The 19,431-nt window shown below is 38.2% G+C and overlaps 1 protein-coding gene and 1 long non-coding RNA gene across 4 annotated transcripts in view; one reads left to right on the top strand and one right to left on the bottom strand.

Moving 5' to 3' along the window:
- Window positions 1–19,431, bottom strand: part of LOC145731618 (uncharacterized) — a 46,223-nt gene that overhangs the window by 10,487 nt on the left and 16,305 nt on the right. For all 3 annotated transcript variants that reach the window (XM_081983476.1, XM_081983478.1, XM_081983477.1), the window contains exons 7-18: window positions 19,140–19,410; window positions 17,819–17,959; window positions 17,227–17,349; window positions 17,070–17,169; window positions 15,037–15,211; window positions 4,272–4,425; window positions 3,841–4,219; window positions 1,752–1,946; window positions 1,466–1,700; window positions 783–1,206; window positions 515–666; window positions 366–447 (exon numbers count right to left, since the gene is read on the bottom strand). In XM_081983476.1, the coding sequence (XP_081839602.1) occupies window positions 366–447; window positions 515–666; window positions 783–1,206; window positions 1,466–1,700; window positions 1,752–1,946; window positions 3,841–4,219; window positions 4,272–4,425; window positions 15,037–15,211; window positions 17,070–17,169; window positions 17,227–17,349; window positions 17,819–17,959; window positions 19,140–19,410 (2,431 nt within the window). The remainder of the gene's footprint in view (window positions 1–365; window positions 448–514; window positions 667–782; window positions 1,207–1,465; window positions 1,701–1,751; window positions 1,947–3,840; window positions 4,220–4,271; window positions 4,426–15,036; window positions 15,212–17,069; window positions 17,170–17,226; window positions 17,350–17,818; window positions 17,960–19,139; window positions 19,411–19,431) is intronic.
- LOC145731626 (uncharacterized) lies at window positions 5,281–15,020 on the top strand. Its single transcript, XR_014178834.1, has 3 exons — window positions 5,281–6,091; window positions 13,648–13,744; window positions 13,807–15,020. It is a non-coding gene; the product is annotated as an uncharacterized LOC145731626 (long non-coding RNA).

The raw sequence follows: 19,431 nt of genomic DNA, 5'->3' as shown, positions 1-19,431 counted from the left end.
CAAACCCTCCAGAAAGCTGCCCTCATCGTCTAACAAATGTAAGTACAATCTATTTAATTATTGTAGGTAGTATTTTGTGCATGTAAAAGTTATTGTTCAAAGTGTTACTTGGGGAATTATGTTTAAATGATTTTATTTAACTGACAAACCGATTAAGTGGTTTGATTCTACTTCTGTATTAAAGTAATAAACGCACGTCTCGTTTAACTTGTTGGGTTAGGTTATATATCATTTTATTATAACACAATAAAGTTTAATAGTCTTTTCATGTGAATTTGTTATTTCACTGGGTACCTCTGTCAACAGTACCTCCTTGAAAACTGAAATGTTCACACCAACTGTATAGAAAATACACACAAGTTTACCTGATGGAATTGCCTTGGCCTGTTCAAATCATCACCTTCGTCGTCTCCAAGGATTCCCAAACTCTCCCTAGGGAAATCAAATCTGAAATCGAAACAGAAAAAATGATAAAACTGTTGCTTAACAGGAAAATAGATTTTCTTTTAGTAACCTCTGTCCACGTGGCAACTCTGATTCAAGATGTATGGTTTGCTGATACGGAACAACCACCTCGTCTCCTTCTAGCCTTTTCCTAAGTCTTTTGCTACGCCTTTTAGGCTTGGACGGTGAAATGGCTTCTTCCATAGACTCATCTTCGTCACCCTAAAGTATTAAGTAACTTAAAAGCCAAATTTTGTGTGTTTGGATTCTAATTAAGAACTTTTAGATGTTAGAATAACCAGCTAAGAGGCAAAGTACTAGGTAAATGTTAGACTTACAGGTATCTCTTCTTGAGACACGTGGGGAGTCTTTTTCCTCTTCGGCTTTTTGATTGACTTCCTTTCAGCTTTTACAGGTGGCTCGCGCATTTGCATCGGCAAACTCCGGTTGGAGCCGATCGGGTCATACTCGTTCATCTGTGCTAACGCGTTGGCGGGCGTTTGAAATCCTTCCCGAATCTCGTGCACCACAAAGAACTCATCAGAGTTGATGTCCAATTGGCCTAAGCGTCCTCTGCGCCTCAAGCTGCCGCTGCCCTCACTAGAAGCACCTTGATCTTCCTCCAAGTTGTCCAGATCCGTTACCATTTGAGTTTTTTCCAACATGCGAATATCGAACTCTTCTTCTTCAATTTCGATGTAGGGTGGTCGTGCCTCGTCGCGTCGTAGACGGTCTTCCAATGTTTCCGGTTCGTTAACATAGCTAAATGAAGAGGATTAGTATTCTTGTTAGTTTTAGGGAATATTTGTACTAATAATGGGTGTAATCTTAAAACAAATATTCAACATCGCCTGTAAAACCCACTTGGAGTAAGGAAATGATTGTTTTAAGAACATTTTTGGAATCCTCATTAAATTTGCTATCCTGAAAAAACACCACAAAATATTTGGTACAGTCAGGGAGAAAAACGGTGTCAAACTGTAAAATATTTACTTTACCGGTAATTCACTAGTTTGTTTACCTTGGTGGAAGCTTTCCGAAACGTTGCTCGACCAGTTCACCAATAATGCGCTCCTCTTCAGAAACACCTCCATCAGGACGATCTTTAAAATTACCATGTTGCCATCTACTCAGATAATCCTCTCGGTTGATTTCGTGGTTCTCATCCCTTTCGTAGTCTTCGACAGGGCCGGAAAAGCGTCTGTCAAAGTCATCGTCTCCGTATTGGGCTCGCAATCTCTCGATTTCCATTTGTTCTACATTCAAGACATTTAAAAGCTAAAGATTCCAAGACAACTTTACTGTACCTTCTTCAAGCTCCGTAGGATTGCTGCTGCCTTCTGAACTCAACACGTTGCCTTTTTGAGATTTGTTGGCTCGTGGCACGGTAGCAAACGCCACCTCCTCTTTAGGTTGGCTCTTTTTCCTGAAACGGGGAAACGTCCCCCCGAAACTCAGATCAAACTTGCGTTTTCGTTTCGATTGACGAAGTTCCGAGTCATCTACATCAAATGAATCATAGATCGTAAACCACAAAATATTATAGCCAATATTAAATTCAACTAAAGTTGTTTTGTTTTGAATTTAATATTGGTTAGAATTCAAGATCAAGAAAATTCATCCAGATCATTTAAGGAAGAAGGCATTTAAGGAAGACGGGATGGCGACAAGAGGTTAAGTATCTAGGACTCACCATAGACTTGATCGATGTAGAAAAGATCGCCAGCAAGGCAAAATTATCACGTGAGGTTGTAACCTACCAGTACTGCGATGGACGTACACCATGATAATGAGACCTATGATCACCTACGGTGCAGCAGTATGGCATGGCAGAACCGAACTTGCCACAACAAGGAAAATTGCATGTCTTTGCATACCCTAACAGGAGCCATGAAATCAACTCCAACAGCAGCACTAGAGGTTATTCTGGACCTCGCAACCAGAATGAACTGCTTGGAGAGCACATCTCAGGTTGGAAATCATCAGGAAGTGTCTGTTTTGAAAAACAATTTCTAACGGAACTGAGCACCAAGAGAGATTGGAGTAGAGAATCCACTCAAGCATTGGGAAAAAATACCATATAATAAGGTATACGGACGGATCTAAACTGGAGTAACTGGAGCAGGAGTCTTGCCTCGCACCAAATACTCTGAACCCAGAGGCCAGTTTCAGTCAGACAAAAAATATCGGAGCTCATCTAACATCAGCTCGATGATGGTTTTGGAATGCCTTGGAAAACTGAATGATCTAGGAAGGAACAACAAGGTACCCTCCTCTGGGTTCCGGGGCACATCGCAGTAGAGGGGAACAAGCAGATAGTCTGGCACGAAAAGAGGCATCATCAACGCCACTGATCTGTCCAGAACCATTCTGCGCCTTTGGAAACGCATACGTCCAGAAAGAACTTAATAAATCTGAAGAAGAAATGAGAGCAACGCACTGGCAAAGACTTCCAAGACTGAGACTTCTATCGGGGCTTTGTCGACTGAGAGATCATTTAAGAGAGTTGGGCTTAGAAGAGAATAGCACTTGCAGATTCTGCGGGGAAGATCCAGAGACACCCCACCACAACCTGCTGAAGTGTTACGCTGTAAACCACAGAAGATTGAACACACTGCTGACTGTGGAAGAAATACCTCGAATTGACCCCCTCAAGATTCTGAAGTTCCTAAAGAAACTGAATGAAGAAGATAAGGTATAATAGATCTAATCAGGACGCAGTACATCTGTCACCATCCACACACGAGATGTCTTGACACCGATACTTTTTATACTGTCCTGAAACAAGCTACAATTCAAACAAAACTTCAAACAGGGCACATGATAGTAAAGTAAGGAGACATTTGGGGGCTGCGCAGAAGAACTTCCTGTACTGATCAGGTGCTACCGGACATCAGTGGAACACCTCCATGATATTTGTTCGCCGCCGCAGCTTTCAGGTTTCGAGCGGGAGCGAGAGAATGAGATGGACAGGCCTTTTCCGGAGAGGAAGCTGCGAGATGAGGAGCTTGGCGGGAAAGAACGGAAGTAGGCTTGGTCATGGAGAGCGGAAACGGAAACGGATGGTACGACGAGGGGATAGGAAACAGTCGGTGGGTAGAGATTTTGGCAACAGGGAAGGGACAAGAGGTAGTATGTATTGGCGGTTGAACAGCTTCAGCGGACCAGCCTGCATAAACTCGTCGAGATGGGGGGTACATTTACGGAGCAGCAAGGTGGCTGAGTGAATAACAGACTAGAGAGGAGTCAGAATGCGGGAGAGGAAGAATATAGTGAAAGAGAAGAGTAATTGGGTGACAAGTGAGTGGCAGAATGAATGGAAAAGCTTGGAAAAGGAAAGAGCTATTGAATGGTGAATTATTGACACTTAAAACTGGACCACCAATAGAATCTTACCTGCATTCGACTCGGTCGAATATTGCCTCGTTTCGACCGTTTTAGTTTCGGTAATCTTGCGGGCGCCTGGCAAGCTAATATTGGGCACGTGGATCACAGCCGAATCTGGAATTTTGGGAAATTTAAAGCCCTTAAAGTTGGGTTTTTTAAACTCCGGAGCTTTGGGCAAGTGAATGTTGTGCAACTTGTCGCTCAACACTTTAGATTTAGTTTTAATCTGTTCGGCGCCCTGTTTGAAGGCGGCTTGCAATTTGCTCGGACCCTCCGGTTTGCCTGGAATCTCTGCTGGAATGTCCATTACGTCTTGTCGGCTGGATTTGGAGTGGGTTTCGCTGTCTTGACTTTTGCGTCTTTCCCTCTTTTCCTTCAGTTTGTCAAACTAAAAAATGTTTTAGTGAGATTTAAATGAGTTTGAGATGGAAAAGTCATACCTGGACTTGGAAGAACGATTTTTTCTTCTCTTCTACTGGCTCGTCGAGGATGTCAACGGCGCTTATGATTACTTTGGGATCGTTACCTTCGTCTACTACGGCCACATTCACCGTCATTTCGTCTGGAGGACTGATCGGTTCGTATTCGTGGTCTCTGCAAATTATATGTGTTAAAAAGAACAAAACCTCATTATTAAATCATATCAAACTAAATTATTTTTCTACAAGAATAAAAAGAAGCAATTTTGCTTTAAACGGTCGTCTAACGGAAGTATTAGCTAGACAAATACATACACAAAAAATAAATTTTACAAAAAAGGCTTACAATACGAATAAAACACAGTGTTGCCAGGTCAAATTATTTAATGGCGGTAGATAATAGATATCGGTCAAAAAACGGTAGATCAAAAAATAATGCTATTTTTATTGTTTCAACACGTCTTGTTTCGAAGACTGTGTTAAACTGTAATTATTGCAGGTTCCAGTCCACTTTGACATTAGTGACAGATATCACGTGGTTTCAGAAGATAATTTAGCCAAGCCGTCACGTGACCAACTTAAAGAATTACCCTTCGAGACCACATGATATATGTCTAGAATGGCTAGAATCTGCAAAAATTACAGTTTAATACAGCTTTCGAAACAAGACGTGTTTTTGAAGTATGAAGATTATTCTACCGCCATTAAATATATTTGACTTGGCAACACTGACGACCACCAACCGGAAATGAACGGTTTTAGTAATTGGCGCGCTTTTCTCCGCATGATTGGCAACATTGCCGACCGGATAACTGGTCGGCCTCGACTTGACACGATCCGGCAACAATGCGTCACTCTTGTAATACTGACATGCGCAACGGACGTCCAGTGACGCGACGCTCGATCCGGTCGAGCTGTCCCGGGACACGTTGGGCTTTCTCGGACGACGTCGGGCGCCCTCCGAAAGGGACCGATCCGCGATCGTTTGCCCGGAAAAGGACGAACGCCGGTAATTTTGTTTTTCCATCGCTAGAGGGGGTTTGAGTGGACCGTACTCTTTCCAGGTAATTTCCAGACGCGTTACTTTCCTTTTTCGTTTCAGAGCAATTTAAAGCGCGCACGTAATTTGTCCTGGCATGCCGACGATCCAAACACCAACGGTCCACTGAGTTATTTTAAGTGTTGCCAGCTATTGTTAGGTTGTACTTTGGGTTATTTTTACGCGATTCGTCTCGTCCGGGAAATGTATACTCCTGCCTGAACTTAATTTAGCTAATCCGACCGATCGAAATGTAGTTGCGTAAGTCGATATCTGTTGAAATAAGCAATCATTTCCCTTCAAATTTGCCCATTCCTAGTTAAGTTTAGAAGTTAAACCTAACCTAAGTGTTTCGTGACGTGTGACAGTTGTCTGTCCGTCTATCTGATGTTTTGGTTATGCGGTTTTTCCTAATTAGGTGTTTTAAAATGTTCACCTGTTATTATTTTAATCATCCTAAGTTCTTTAATATATTTTAATAAAGTTGTTAAAGTGAACTGCTGTTGTCAGTCCCTTAAACCCAATATCTCTACAATATCAAAGAATTTAATCCTAACAACTATACGGATGTGATGCCACTCGACTTTTATTGACAAGTTGCCAAAAATACGTAGTTTAATCTTCTTTTTCATCAATTAATATCAACTCAAAGTGTTATTTTTACGTTGCATTAACTGATGTTGGCATTTGCTAATCATTTACGCGGTTGCCAAATCCACAAATAATATAAACTTTTAGTGATGTTAGGGTTCAAATATGTGACGATAATTAGCTCACTTGGTTCACATCTGCATTGATTATAGTAACTTTTGTTGTGTTTATGCTTTGCTTTGGAACAAAAGACTATCTGAACATCTGAAGGTTTCTTGAGTATTACATTTTGACTGTTACATTTCGATTTTACTATTTTATTGCTTTTTTTACTAACATTTAAACTCATGCTCTAAACCAACTTTACGTGTAGCAATTTGGCGCCCAACGTGGGGCCTAGTTTTTGAAAAATTTAATTCAAAGCAGCTTTTTCAACTTCCTGGTGGTGCAGTAAACTTTACTTTGCTGTTTTTATCGATGTTCATGTTTAAACCGATTTTTTCCGACTCTCTCTTTAAGTCTGCCAACATTTCGATAAGTTCTTCCTTCGTACTGCTGATGAAGCGTAAATTGCTCATATATCCACCATCCACGCGCAGGCCCTTTTTGTCCCAATCTAGTCTTCTGAATACGTCCTCCAATGCAAGGGTAAATAACTTAGGGAATATTGTGTCTCCTTATCAGACACCTCTGTTAATTGGTAACAAGATGGCTTGGGCATTTTGGCATGTTCTTTGAATATTACCGATGTGAAGACATTTGTCAAGATTTTCCATTGTGGTTGTGCCTCCCAGTTTTATCATTCCACTAGTGATTTTATCTTCACCAGGAGCTCGACCATTCTTTAGTTGGTGAGTCTGGGCTTCTCCATGTCCATCTTCGGTTAGCTGGCTTTTTGAAAAACGAGTTCATGCAGAAACGATTTTCTGTTTGGAGATAGTTAATTAACGTCTCGCCTCTTTCGTTTGGGGGGCCTAGCCCAAAGTTTCCTCTGTTTGGAATGTTGTCTGTGTTCGTATCTCCCATTTTGGAATTAAAGTCGCACATTTTCTTGCTGTGGTTATATCGTCATAAAGTTGATCTATTTGCTGTTCTTTGCTGTACTTGTGGGGGCTTACACTTACGATTACTCAGATGACCCTATCGGAAGTTGATTTCATTTTGATTACTTGATTTTTAAGCCTTTTATTGCTGAGTAGTGCTACTCCTCCAATGTGATGGTTTGTCTTACTATTATTTTGATGGTGGCCCGACCTAAGAACTGTGCCTTTTTGTTCTGGCAATCGAGTCTCGCACAGGCCAATTATATCCCAATTGATATGACCTAGCTCTTCTTCCAGCTCTTCCATGCGGTCTTCAGTTCTTAGTGGTCTGCTATTGTAAGTGCCAATTGACAGATTTATGGTCTTTGAAGGTGGTTTATGTGCTAGCGAATTTTTTGTCTCCCACTGATTCCATGAGGCTGACCTTATGAAAGGTGTGGGATTTTTGTTTACCCACTTGGGGACCAGTGCTCAGGCAGGTCTTCCGCGCTGGTCAGACGAGTTCAGGCCTGTTCCAACCTGGAGATCAGACGCTGTGGAGTACCGCTCCTGACCTGGAGATCCGTTGTGTCGGATTCTGAGTTGTCACATTAAAATTGTAAGCATTTTACTAAATAGAAATTGTCAAATTGTTGCTAGAAAGACTTTGATTGAAGACAGGAAGCTTCTTACTGTTTTCCAGTAATTAAAATACGACCAGAAATCTTCTTTCTGTATTTGAATAGTCAAAAGTGCTGCCTGGAAGCCTTCCTTAAGATTCTGAGTTGTCACATTAAAACTGTAAGTATTTTGCTAAATAGAAATTGTCAAACTGTTGCTAGAAAGGCTTTGATTGAAAACAGTTAGCTTCTTACTATTTTCCAGTAGTTAAATTATAACCAGAAGGCTTCTTTATTTATTTGAATAGTTAAAAGTGCTGCCTGGAAGCCTTCCTTAGGATTCTGAGTTGTCACATTAAAATTGTAAGCATTTTACTAAATAGAAATTGCCAAATTGTTGCTAGAGAAACTTTGATTGAACACAGGAAGCTTCTTACTGTTTTCCAGTAGTTAAATTATAAACAGAAGGCTTTTTTCTTTATTTGAATAGTCAAAAGTGCTGCCTGGAAGCCTTTCTTAAGATTCTGAGTTGTCACATTAAAACTGTAAGCATTTTGCTAAATAGAAATTGTCAAACTGTTGCTAGAAAGGCTTTAATTGAAAACAGTTAGCTTCTTACTGTTTTCCAGTTATTAAATTATAACCAGAAGGCTTCTTTCTTTATTTGAATAGTCAAAAGTGCGGCCTGGAAGCCTTTCTTAAGATTCTGAGTTGTCACATTAAAACTGTAAGCATTTTACTAAATAGAAATTGTCAAATTGTTGCTAGAAAGGCTTTGATTGAAAACAGTTAGCTTCTTACTATTTTGCAGTAGTTAAATTATAACCATAAGGCTTCTTTCTGTATTTGAATAGTCAAAAGTGCTGCCTGGAAGCCTTCCTTAGGATTCTGAGTTGTCACATTAAAACTGTAAGCATTTCACTAAATAGAAATTGCCAAATTGTTGCTAGAGAAACTTTGATTGAACACAGGAAGCTTCTTACTGTTTTCCAGTAGTTAAATTATAAACAGAAGGCTTTTTTCTTTATTTGAATAGTCAAAAGTGCTGCCTGGAAGCCTTCCTTAGGATTCTGAGTTGTCACATTAAAACTGTAAGCATTTTACTAAATAAAAATTGTCAAACTGTTGCTAGAAAGGCTTTGATTGAAAACAGTTAGCTTCTTACTGTTTTCCAGTAGTTAAATTATAACCAGATGGTTTATTTCTTTATTTTAATAGTCAAAAGTGCTGCCTGGAAGCCTTTCTTAAGATTCTGAGTTGTCACATTAAAACTGTAAGCATTTTGCTAAATAGAAATTGTCAAACTGTTGCTAGAAAGGCTTTAATTGAAAACAGTTAGCTTCTTACTGTTTTCCAGTTATTAAATTATAACCAGAAGGCTTCTTTCTTTATTTGAATAGTCAAAAGTGCTGCCTGGAAGCCTTCCTTAGGATTCTGAGTTGTCACATTAAAACTGTAAGCATTTCACTAAATAGAAATTGCCAAATTGTTGCTAGAGAAACTTTGATTGAACACAGGAAGCTTCTTACTGTTTTCCAGTAGTTAAATTATAAACAGAAGGCTTTTTTCTTTATTTGAATAGTCAAAAGTGCTGCCTGGAAGCCTTCCTTAGGATTCTGAGTTGTCACATTAAAACTGTAAGCATTTTACTAAATAAAAATTGTCAAACTGTTGCTAGAAAGGCTTTGATTGAAAACAGTTAGCTTCTTACTGTTTTCCAGTAGTTAAATTATAACCAGATGGTTTATTTCTTTATTTTAATAGTCAAAAGTGCTGCCTGGAAGCCTTTCTTAAGATTCTGAGTTGTCACATTAAAACTGTAAGCATTTTGCTAAATAGAAATTGTCAAACTGTTGCTAGAAAGGCTTTAATTGAAAACAGTTAGCTTCTTACTGTTTTCCAGTTATTAAATTATAACCAGAAGGCTTCTTTCTTTATTTGAATAGTCAAAAGTGCTGCCTGGAAGCCTTTCTTAAGATTCTGAGTTGTCACATTAAAACTGTAAGCATTTTACTAAATAGAAATTGCCATATTGTTGCTAGAAAAACTTTGATTGAACACAGGAAGCTTCTTACTCTTTTCCAGTAGTTAAATTATAAACAGAAGGCTTCTTTCTTTATTTAAATAGTCAAAAGTGCTGCCTGGAAGCCTACCTTAGGATCCTGAGTTGTCACATTAAAACTGTAAGCATTTTACTAAATAGAAATTGCGAAATTGTTGCTAGAGAAACTTTGATTGAACACAGGAAGCTTCTTACTGTTTTCCAGTAGTTAAATTATAAACAGAAGGCTTTTTTCTTTATTTGAATAGTCAAAAGTGCTTCCTGGAAGCCTTTCTTAGGATTCTGAGTTGTCACATTAAAACTGTAAGTATTTTGCTAAATAGAAATTGTCAAACTGTTGCTAGAAAGGCTTTAATTGAAAATAGTTAGCTTCTTACTGTTTTCCAGTAGTTAAATTATAACCAGAAGGTTTCTTTCTGTATTTTAATAGTCAAAAGTGCTGCCTGGAAGCCTTTCTTAAGATTCTGAGTTGTCACATTAAAACTGTAAGCATTTTACTAAATAGAAATGTCATTTAAAAGTAAAGTCATTTCCGACTACTGACAGCAAAGGTTATACGGTACTTAGAGAATTTCAACGTTGCTTTAGTGTTCAGATTAATATTGACTTTATCTTACCTTTGCTTTTAATTATTGCTTTACCTTACCTTATCTTATTATATTTAATTATTGTTTATCTTTGATATCTTAATTCAATTATTGCCTTTTTATTGACTTATTCTGCTCTCTGCTTCTCAGTTACTTCTAATTTTTTATTTTACCCGGATTTGTGTTAGTTATTTCTTCTTAGTTCCTCTTTTTCCACCTGGTGAATGACTCCATGGAATTTTGTTTTTTCTTTGGGGGTGGTCCGCTGTCTAGTTTTGGAGATATTAATTTTTGAAAATTGCTTTCTTAGTGTCTTTAAGACTTACAGTCACTAACTTACATTTTTCTTTGTTACGATCCTGGAATTCAGCGTACATTGATTTGTCTCGTCCGGGCAATGTATACTCCTGCATGGGCTTAATTTAGTCAGACGGACGCAAATCGATCGATCGAAATGTGATTGCGTAAGTCGATATCGAAGAATTTAATCCTAAAGACTATACGGATGTGATGCCACTCGACTTTTATTGACAATTTGCCAAAAATGCGTAGTTTAATCGTCTAGTGCATCAATTAATATCGACTCAAAGTGTTATTTTTACATTGCATTAACTGATGTGTTACGCGGTTGCCAAATCCACAAATAATATGAACTTTTAGTGAGCTTTGGCAAAGGTACAGGACGATTGATCATATTCACATATTACGGAAATTAATAGAAAAATCACTGGAATATGATCAACAGGCCTTCCTCGTTTTTATCGACTTTCAAAAAAGCGTTATTGCACTTGAAAAAAGGAGATTTCTCAAATGTTCTAAAAGGATGACGTATCCGCCAAATCCTCACGCAAACTTAAACACCACTTTTCTCCCTGACTGTACCAAATTTCAAAGTGTTTTTTTTAGGCTATCGAACAGGAAATTTAATGAGGATTATAAAAATGTGTTTAAAACAGTCATTTTCTCACTCCAAATGGGTTTTACAGTCCATTTTGTCCCTGACTGTTTCTACCAACTGTGTTTTTGGCAGTTCAAACTTTGATCCCACTTTTCTCCCTAACTGTACTAAATTTCAAAGTGTTTTTTTAGGCTATCGAACAGGAAATGTAATGAGGATTATAAAAATGTGTTTAAAACAGTCATTTTCTCACTCCAAATGGGTTTTACAGTCCATTTTGTCCCTGACTGTTTCTACCAACTGTGTTTTTTGGCAGTTCAAACTTTGATCCCACTTTTTTCCCTAACTGTACCAAATTTTAAAGTGTTTTTTTAGTCTATCGAATAGGAAATTTAATGAGGATTATAAAAATGTGTTTAAAACAGTCATTTTCTCACTCCAAATAGGTTTTACAGTTCATTTTGTCCCTGACTGTTTCTACCAACTGTGTTTTTGGCAGTTCAAACTTTGATCCCACTTTTCTCCCTAACTGTACTAAATTTCAAAGTGTTTTTTTTAGGCTATCGAACAGGAAATTTAATGAGGATTATAAAAATGTGCTTAAAACAGTCATTTTCTCACTCCAAATGAGTTTTACAGTCCAATTTGTCCCTGACTGTTTCTACCAACTGTGGTTTTGGCAGTTCAAACTTTGATCCCACTTTTCTCCCTAACTGTACCAAATTTCAAAGTGTTTTTTTAGGCTATCGAATAGGAAATTTAATGAGGATTATAAAAATGTGTTTAAAACAGTCATTTTCTCACTCCAAATGGGTTTTACAGTCCATTTTGTCCCTGACTGTTTCGACCAACTGTGTTTTTGGCAGTTCAAACTTTGATCCCACTTTCTCCCTAACTGTACCAAATTTAAAAGTGTTTTGTTCGGCTATCGAACAGGAAATTTAATGAGGATTATGAAAATGTGCTTAAAACAGTCATTTTCTCACTCCAAATAGGTTTTACAGTCCATTTTGTCCCTGACTGTTTCTACCAACTGTGTTTTTAGCAGTTCAAATTTTGATCCCACTTTTCTCCCTAACTGTACCAAATTTCAAAGTGTTTTTTTAGGCTATCGAACAGGAAATTTAATGAGGATTATAAAAATGTGTTTAAAACAGTCATTTTCTCACTCCAAATGGGTTTTACAGTCCATTTTGTCCCTGACTGTTTCTACCAACTGTTTTTTTGGCAGTTCAAACTTTGATCCCACTTTTCTCCCTAACTGTACCAAATTTCAAAGTGTTTTTTTAGGCTATCGAACAGAAAATTTAATGAGGATTATAAAAATGTGTTTAAAACAGTCATTTTCTCACTCCAAATAGGTTTTACAGTTCATTTTCTCCCTGACTGTTTCTACCAACTGTGTTTTTGGCAGTTCAAACTTTGATCCCACTTTTCTCCCTAACTGTACTAAATTTCAAAGTGTTTTTTTAGGCTATCGAACAGGAAATTTAATGAGGATTATAAAAATGTGTTTAAAACAGTCATTTTCTCACTCCAAATAGGTTTTACAGTCCATTTTGTCCCTGACTGTTTCTACCAAACTGTGTTTTTGGCAGTTCAAACTTTGATCCCACTTTTCTCCCTAACTGTACCAAATTTTAAAGTGTTTTTTTAGTCTATCGAATAGGAAATTTAATGAGGATTATACAAATGTGCTTAAAACAGTAATTTTCTCACTCCAAATAGGTTTTACAGTCCATTTTGTCCCTGACTGTTTCTACCAACTGTGTTTTTGGCAGTTCAAACTTTGATCCCACTTTTCTCCCTAACTGTACCAAATTTTAAAGTGTTTTTTTAGTCTATCGAATAGGAAATTTAAAGAGGATTATAAAAATGTGTTTAAAATAGTCATTTTCTCACTCCAAATAGGTTTTACAGTTCATTTTGTCCCTGACTGTTTCTACCAACTGTGTTTTTGGCAGTTCAAACTTTGATCCCACTTTTCTCCCTAACTGTACTAAATTTCAAAGTGTTTTTTTAGGCTATCGAACAGGAAATTTAATGAGGATTATAAAAATGTGCTTAAAACAGTCATTTTTTCACTCCAAATAGGTTTTACAGTCCATTTTGTCCCTGACTGTTTCTACCAACTGTGATTTTGGCAGTTCAAACTTTTCACACACACTCACACTTTTCTCCCTAACTGTAGCAAATTTTGTATTGCTTTTTGAGGTTATTGAATAGGAAATTTATCGAGGATTTCAAAAATGTACCTAAAACAATCAGTTTCTTACTGCAAGAGGGTTTTATCAGCAATTTTGTTCATTACTGTCCTTTGAAATTGTGCTTCTGGCAATTCCAAATTGACACCGATTTTTTCTCTGACTGTACTAAATTTTGTAGTGTTTTTTCAGGTGTTTGAATAGAAAATTTAATGAGAATTTCATAAATGTGTCTAAAATAGCCATTTTCTCACTCCAAGTGGGTTTTACACGCGATTTTGTCCATGACTCTCTCTACAAACTGTGTTTCTGGCAGTTCAAACTTTGATACCGCTTTTCTCCCTGACTCTACTAAATTTTGTATTGTTTTTTAGGTTTCGAAATTCTAAAAATGTGCTTAAAACATTTTCTTATGAAAAACGAACCCCAGAACGACCGAGAACGAGGTGGAAAAACGACATCCAGAAACCGGTGAGTACCCAATGGATGATTGTCGTAAGAGTAGAGACTTCTCCAGTTGTTCTCTCCTCTAGGTCCTCGAGGTTTTAGACCAGGAGCAAAACTAATTAGTGCCATAGGTGTAAGTAGGCGTCATTTACAAAAAAAAATTTGAAAATCAATCAGATTGAAAAAAAAAACTTCAAAAACTTGTCAAGAGAACAAATAGTAAAAGAAAAAGAAAAGACCTGGAAGAAGCTCTGAAGAGGCTGGGAAACGTGTTTGTCTAGGAGTGTCTGTCTCCAAGTTTGTACTTCCCCCAGTAATTCAGACATTTGGACCGAAACCTTTAAAGAGGCTGGAAGGGCGTTGTATGGTTAGCAGATTTTTGGAAACAGCTTACGTTTGAGCTATTTTCCAAAAAGAAAAAGAACGGTGCGGGTTGCAGAATTTGGGACTACTACATAGTGTGGCAGGAGACGGAGCTTTCTGACCGTCTTCGACCGTCTGCCTTATTAACGGATAAAAAAGTTTGTCCTGATCAGGCAAGTGATTGGAGCGAGTCTCACTGAGGTTTGGGCACTGAATTGACAGCAGAGGAAGATCAACACACAGGCAAAGAAAAGATCTACTAGAGGTGATCTGCACTGGTGATCGGAACTGTGGACTGTGGGTACCCATAAAGACTTTCAAGTTTCCCTTCTGGCAAGTAGAATATTATTAGTTTTAAGTTTTGTAAATAAGATTGTCTAGTCTATTTTATATTGAATAGTAACGCTTTAGAAATTTAGTCCGTAAAAATTTCTTGGCATTCCTTATTAAAACATGTCAAACGAACATTTGGATTTGATTACTTTTGAAAATTTCTATAATCTGAATATCTAGGGGCAACCTTAGGGACCTCACCTTTGGATACGGAGGCAAAATTAAATCGGGGTTGTGAAACCCTTATTTAATATAGAAAAAATCAGTTTTGGAGATAGATTCAAGATACTCTCTCAAGAACTGCTTGCCTACTTCCTAACGGACATACTAATCTACAAGAGAACAAATGATGGAGAGATTGTGGCTGGCCTTTATTATGACCTCTCTAGAACCTTTAATAGTCTGACAAATTATCTGCTGACGGTATGAAAGAACTTCTACTATTTCGTTTGTAACGTATGTGAAGCTTATGTCCTCTTGTAGATTCCTGAAGAAGTCAAAATGGTAAAAAACTGTATTCTAGCTTAATTTCTGGCCCTAAAATACTCCGCTATTTGCTTAAATAATAAGAATATGCTAGAAGCAATTCAATTATACTTAGAAAATGATGTTTCACTTACTCAGGGACAACTTTCGACCATTTGTTGTAGTCCTCTTCCAACGAGGTGTCCTTGACAATTTTCTGGTCCAAGTAGGTCTTTTCCTCGTCCACCGACATGGACACGTTTATATCCTTCAAGGTGGTAGGTCCTTTCTTTTCCACTGTTTTAATGGTATCTTCTTCAATCTGGACAGCTTGAAACAACACAAAGTTAAGATAGTTAAAATAATTTATACAAAAGCAACTTTGTTAGAAAGCAAACAGCAGAGTGAAGACAACGAGACGAGACAAGAGAAAAACCCTGTTGGCTGCGGAAAGGGGTTTAAGGGCCTTGGAACAGAGAGAAGAACGTGAATGGGAGAATACAAGGGAGATAGGCCAGATAATTATCCAGCTTGGAGAATATGGAGAAAGAATGATGAGAAAGAATTTGGTTGGATGCCAGCACAGACGAGGTGAGCGTTATCAAATGGAATGGGAGAGAGAGGAAAAGTTTTCCAGCTGAACTGAGGGAGATAGATCAGGGAGTCACAGTGGCAGAAGGAAAAGAGGAGTATGAGGTTTTTACGGACAGTAGAGTGGCCTGACACTGCTTTTCTCACTGACTGTACCAAATTTTGTAGTGTTTTTTCAGGTTATTGAATAAGAAATTTGATGAGAATTTCAAAAATGTGCCTAAAACTGTTAGTTTCTTCCTCCAAGAGGGCTTTACCATCGGTTATGTCCTTAACTGTTCTTTCAAACTGTGTTTCTGGCAGTTCAAACTTTGATATCGCTTTTCTCCCTGTGTGTATTCAATTTGGTACTGTTGTTTAGGTTTTGCAGTTCAAAAAAATGTGTTTAAAACATTTTCTTACTCCAAATATGAAATGGGAGAGAGAGGAAAAGGCTTGCAGCTGAACTGAGGGCAATAGATGAGGGAGCCAGACTGACAGAAGGGAAAGGGGACTATGAGGTTTTTGGTGGCCTGGACAGGTTTCCAGCCTACATAAAGCGGTTGAGAGAGTGAGAGGGAGAGTGGATGAACAAGTGAAACAAAACGAGAGAATCAGGGAAGCAAACGGGTAGGGAGAAAGAGCAAATGTGGTCAGCCAACGGGAGGACCTCAGGAACTGGGATTTGTGGGACTGGAAAAGTGTGAAGAAGGAAAAGGAGGAGTGGTAGCAGGAGTGGGATAGTTCGGAAAACGGGAGAAGGGTGTACTGTATGGAGTGTGTAAGGAAGTTGGTAGAGACAGTTGTCCTTTAGGGAGGTAAGAGAGATGAGAAAATGGGATATTGTGCAAATGAGAAAGATAAACCCTTTACCGGGTGCAGGCTGTAGGAAGGCGTGGGTATGAACATTCGAGTAAGGATAGTCTGAGCTCCGAGATCCTAGCGGTATAGGAAAGGGTGGAAGCGGCACAGGGAAGGGGTAAAGAGAGATATGTCCTGGATACGGACAACCTGTAGTGGGAAAACCCTGCTTTCTGAGGGACTGAGAACAGCACACGATGTAACTGGAAAGGCCAGGTGGGGAAAAGGGCGGACTGGAGAGGAATAAAGTGGTGGAGAAGAAAAGACCAAGCTGGAGTGAATGGCAGAATGAGTGAGATAGTTCTGATAAAGGAAGAGGAGTGTATGAGGTGGAGGAGCATGTGAGGGATATACTACGTATGTTGGCAGGGAAACGAGAGGTGAGAGAGAGTGGAGTAGCAAGGGGGAGGGTTTGACATTTAAGAAGAGGCGGTAAAGAGTTTAAGCCCCACACAAGAGTCAGGCAGCTACCATTTCAGGTATGTTCCTTAGGAAGACGCAGCTCCTTACTTCGCTCCTTAAACAATCCGCCAAACTTTGATGAACCTGACATCTGTGTGAGGTTAACACATATTGCTAATATTTAAGAATTTTCAGTTTTTGTAATAGGTTAAAGATTGTATTTGTATCTTTAAAAATTGAACTAAAACCACCAAAACTGAAAAAACCAGCACAATCTAAACTCAAACCAAAAAACTTTAATTATACGTTTCGATGGACCAAATTGAGGATTACTTTAAGTTGCCTTATAACTTACCTATTGTAGGGGCGCTGTCTTCTGACTTAGGTTGCTCAATCACCTCATACTCGCTTTCCTTATCTTGCACTTTAGATTTCCTCTTAAACGAGACCCGTTTCTAGAAACCAAATAATGCAACCTGGAGGAAAGTGAAACTAACTTGTTCTTTACTAACTTTAGACTTGACGGCTTCGGGTGGTTCGGTCAAACCGTCCTCCACGTCTACAATCATTTTCTCCTGCACTGGAGTGTCTTCAGGAATTTGGAGCTCTTTTGGTGCTGGTTCTAATGGTTTATCCTTAAAAAAAAAATCAATTATTAGAGCTGTTAAAATACTTAAGTATTTACTAGTAATACAATTTTGGACTCAAAAAATAATTATATTGTTTAGAATTAAATAAATATCAAAATCAAAGGTAATAACAATGCTCCTGATGGTGTGCACATATCCACCTTGACAATAATTAATTAAAATATAAAACAGGAATAACTAAATCATGACGATTAAGACCGATTATATGCACAATTGGGTATTTTTGTATATAAACCTACAGTTTATCGTGGTTTCCGAACCACGGTTCTCGGTCATATTACTATGTAGTAAATGATATCAGCTCGTCGCTTTACCAACTCGGCCACCCAGCTGGCGCCATTGTTGTTTTTTGAGTCAATTTAAAATTTAAATAGGTTCTTGTGTATGATCATGATTATGAAAATAGTGTTGCGATTTTCGCAACTGTCGTAATAACGATTTTTGATAATCTTACCGGTTCAACAGTTGCACTTTCTTCATTGACAGTTTCCAAAGTTGTGGGGTTAACTTGGTCCACTGCGTCTTTAGCCAGCTTCTTCAAAGTGGTAAAAGCCACCATTTCATCTGACGAAGGTGTTTCCGGAATGTCCGGTTCCTATAATGTTCAAAAACTGAGTTTAGATAATGACAAATCATTACTGCTGCTATTCAGGAATATGGAAAACGAGCGACGAACAGCAATAGACTTCAAAGTGAAGTAGAAGTCCATGTCCTCAAAGTGGAGGTGAAAGAGTTAAATGAACAAATAACAAATATCTTTGTGGAGAAGGCTGTGTATTCTTTCCTCTCATTCAAATCTATTTAGTGACAACGTCTGTCACTAAATAGATTTGGTATAAATAAGGTTCGACATCCGTTAGTAAGGCAAACGGTCGAAGACGATCAGAAAGCTCCGTCTCCTGCCACACTATGTAGTAGTCCCAAATTCTGCAACCCGCACTATTATCGTAAATTATTGAAATAGTAAATTATTTAGTTTTAACTGTTATTTAGTTATTAAATTCTATTTTTCTTTCAAGTGGTTTGATTCTACCTCTGAAACAAGATCTCGGTCGTTTAACGCACGTCACGTTTAACTTGCTGAGCCAAAGTGGCTTTACAACTTCAACGTGACAATAGAAATCTTAATTTCTGCTAGACTGTTTTGATATCTTTTGGAAGCTTCTATACTAGTTGAAGAGCATTTGGAGTCTTTCAGACTGTCCTAAAAGCTTTCGGAAGATTTTAAATTTTTTTGAAAAGTTTCCGACTGTTTTAGAAGCATTTTGGAGTTTCTGCAGTGTTTTGAAATTTTTTAGGCTATTTTAGGAGCATTCAAGTTCTGAACTGCTTGTAAGACATTTGAAACTTTGTAAACGGTTCTAGAAACTTCTGGAAGCTTTTAAACTGATGTAAAAGGATGTGGAAACTTTTAGACGTCTTGAAATATTTTGAGAGTTTCTAGAATGTTAGAAGCATTTTGGAGTTTCTGTAGTGTTTTGAAATCGTTTTACACTATTTTAGGAGCGTTTGGAAGGTTTCTGGGTAGTTTAAAAAGCATTGAAGGTTTTGGAGTGGTTGTAAACCATTTGAAAACTTATGGAGGGTAGACTAGTAGAAGATCATTTGGAAGCCTTTAAAGTGTTTTAAAAGCTTTTGGAGATACTGGATCTTTTAGTAAAAGAGACGGTCGGAGACGGTCAAAGGACTCTGTCTCGTGCCACGTTATGTAGTCGTCCTTAACTCTGCAACACTCTCCGGGTTCGTAAATTAATGAGGAATAGCAATAAACTTACGTCTTTATCCAGAATCTCGTCGTCACTAGGTGGAGTGAGAAAAATGAACTGGACCGGTCCATTTGCTGGACTGAGCGGACTGGTGCTTTCCAAACTGTCCGTTCGTTCCTCTTTTGGTATAACAACTGGTTCAGGAGCCGCTTCGGGAGTTTCTGCCAAATAAGAAAACTCATCCGACTGTCCTTCTGGCGGTTTCAGAGGAATATGAATGTATACCGGCTCCACCTTCTTAGGTTTGGTCATTGAGTGCTTTGGTTTCACTACGCTAGGTCTGAAACAGATACGAAATAGC

Source organism: Ips typographus, linkage group LG7, assembly GCF_016097725.1.
Source record: "Ips typographus isolate SLU linkage group LG7, UJ_Ityp_2.0, whole genome shotgun sequence".
Taxonomy (NCBI): Eukaryota; Metazoa; Arthropoda; class Insecta; order Coleoptera; family Curculionidae; genus Ips; species Ips typographus.
This window is presented reverse-complemented; position numbering and strand designations above follow the sequence as displayed.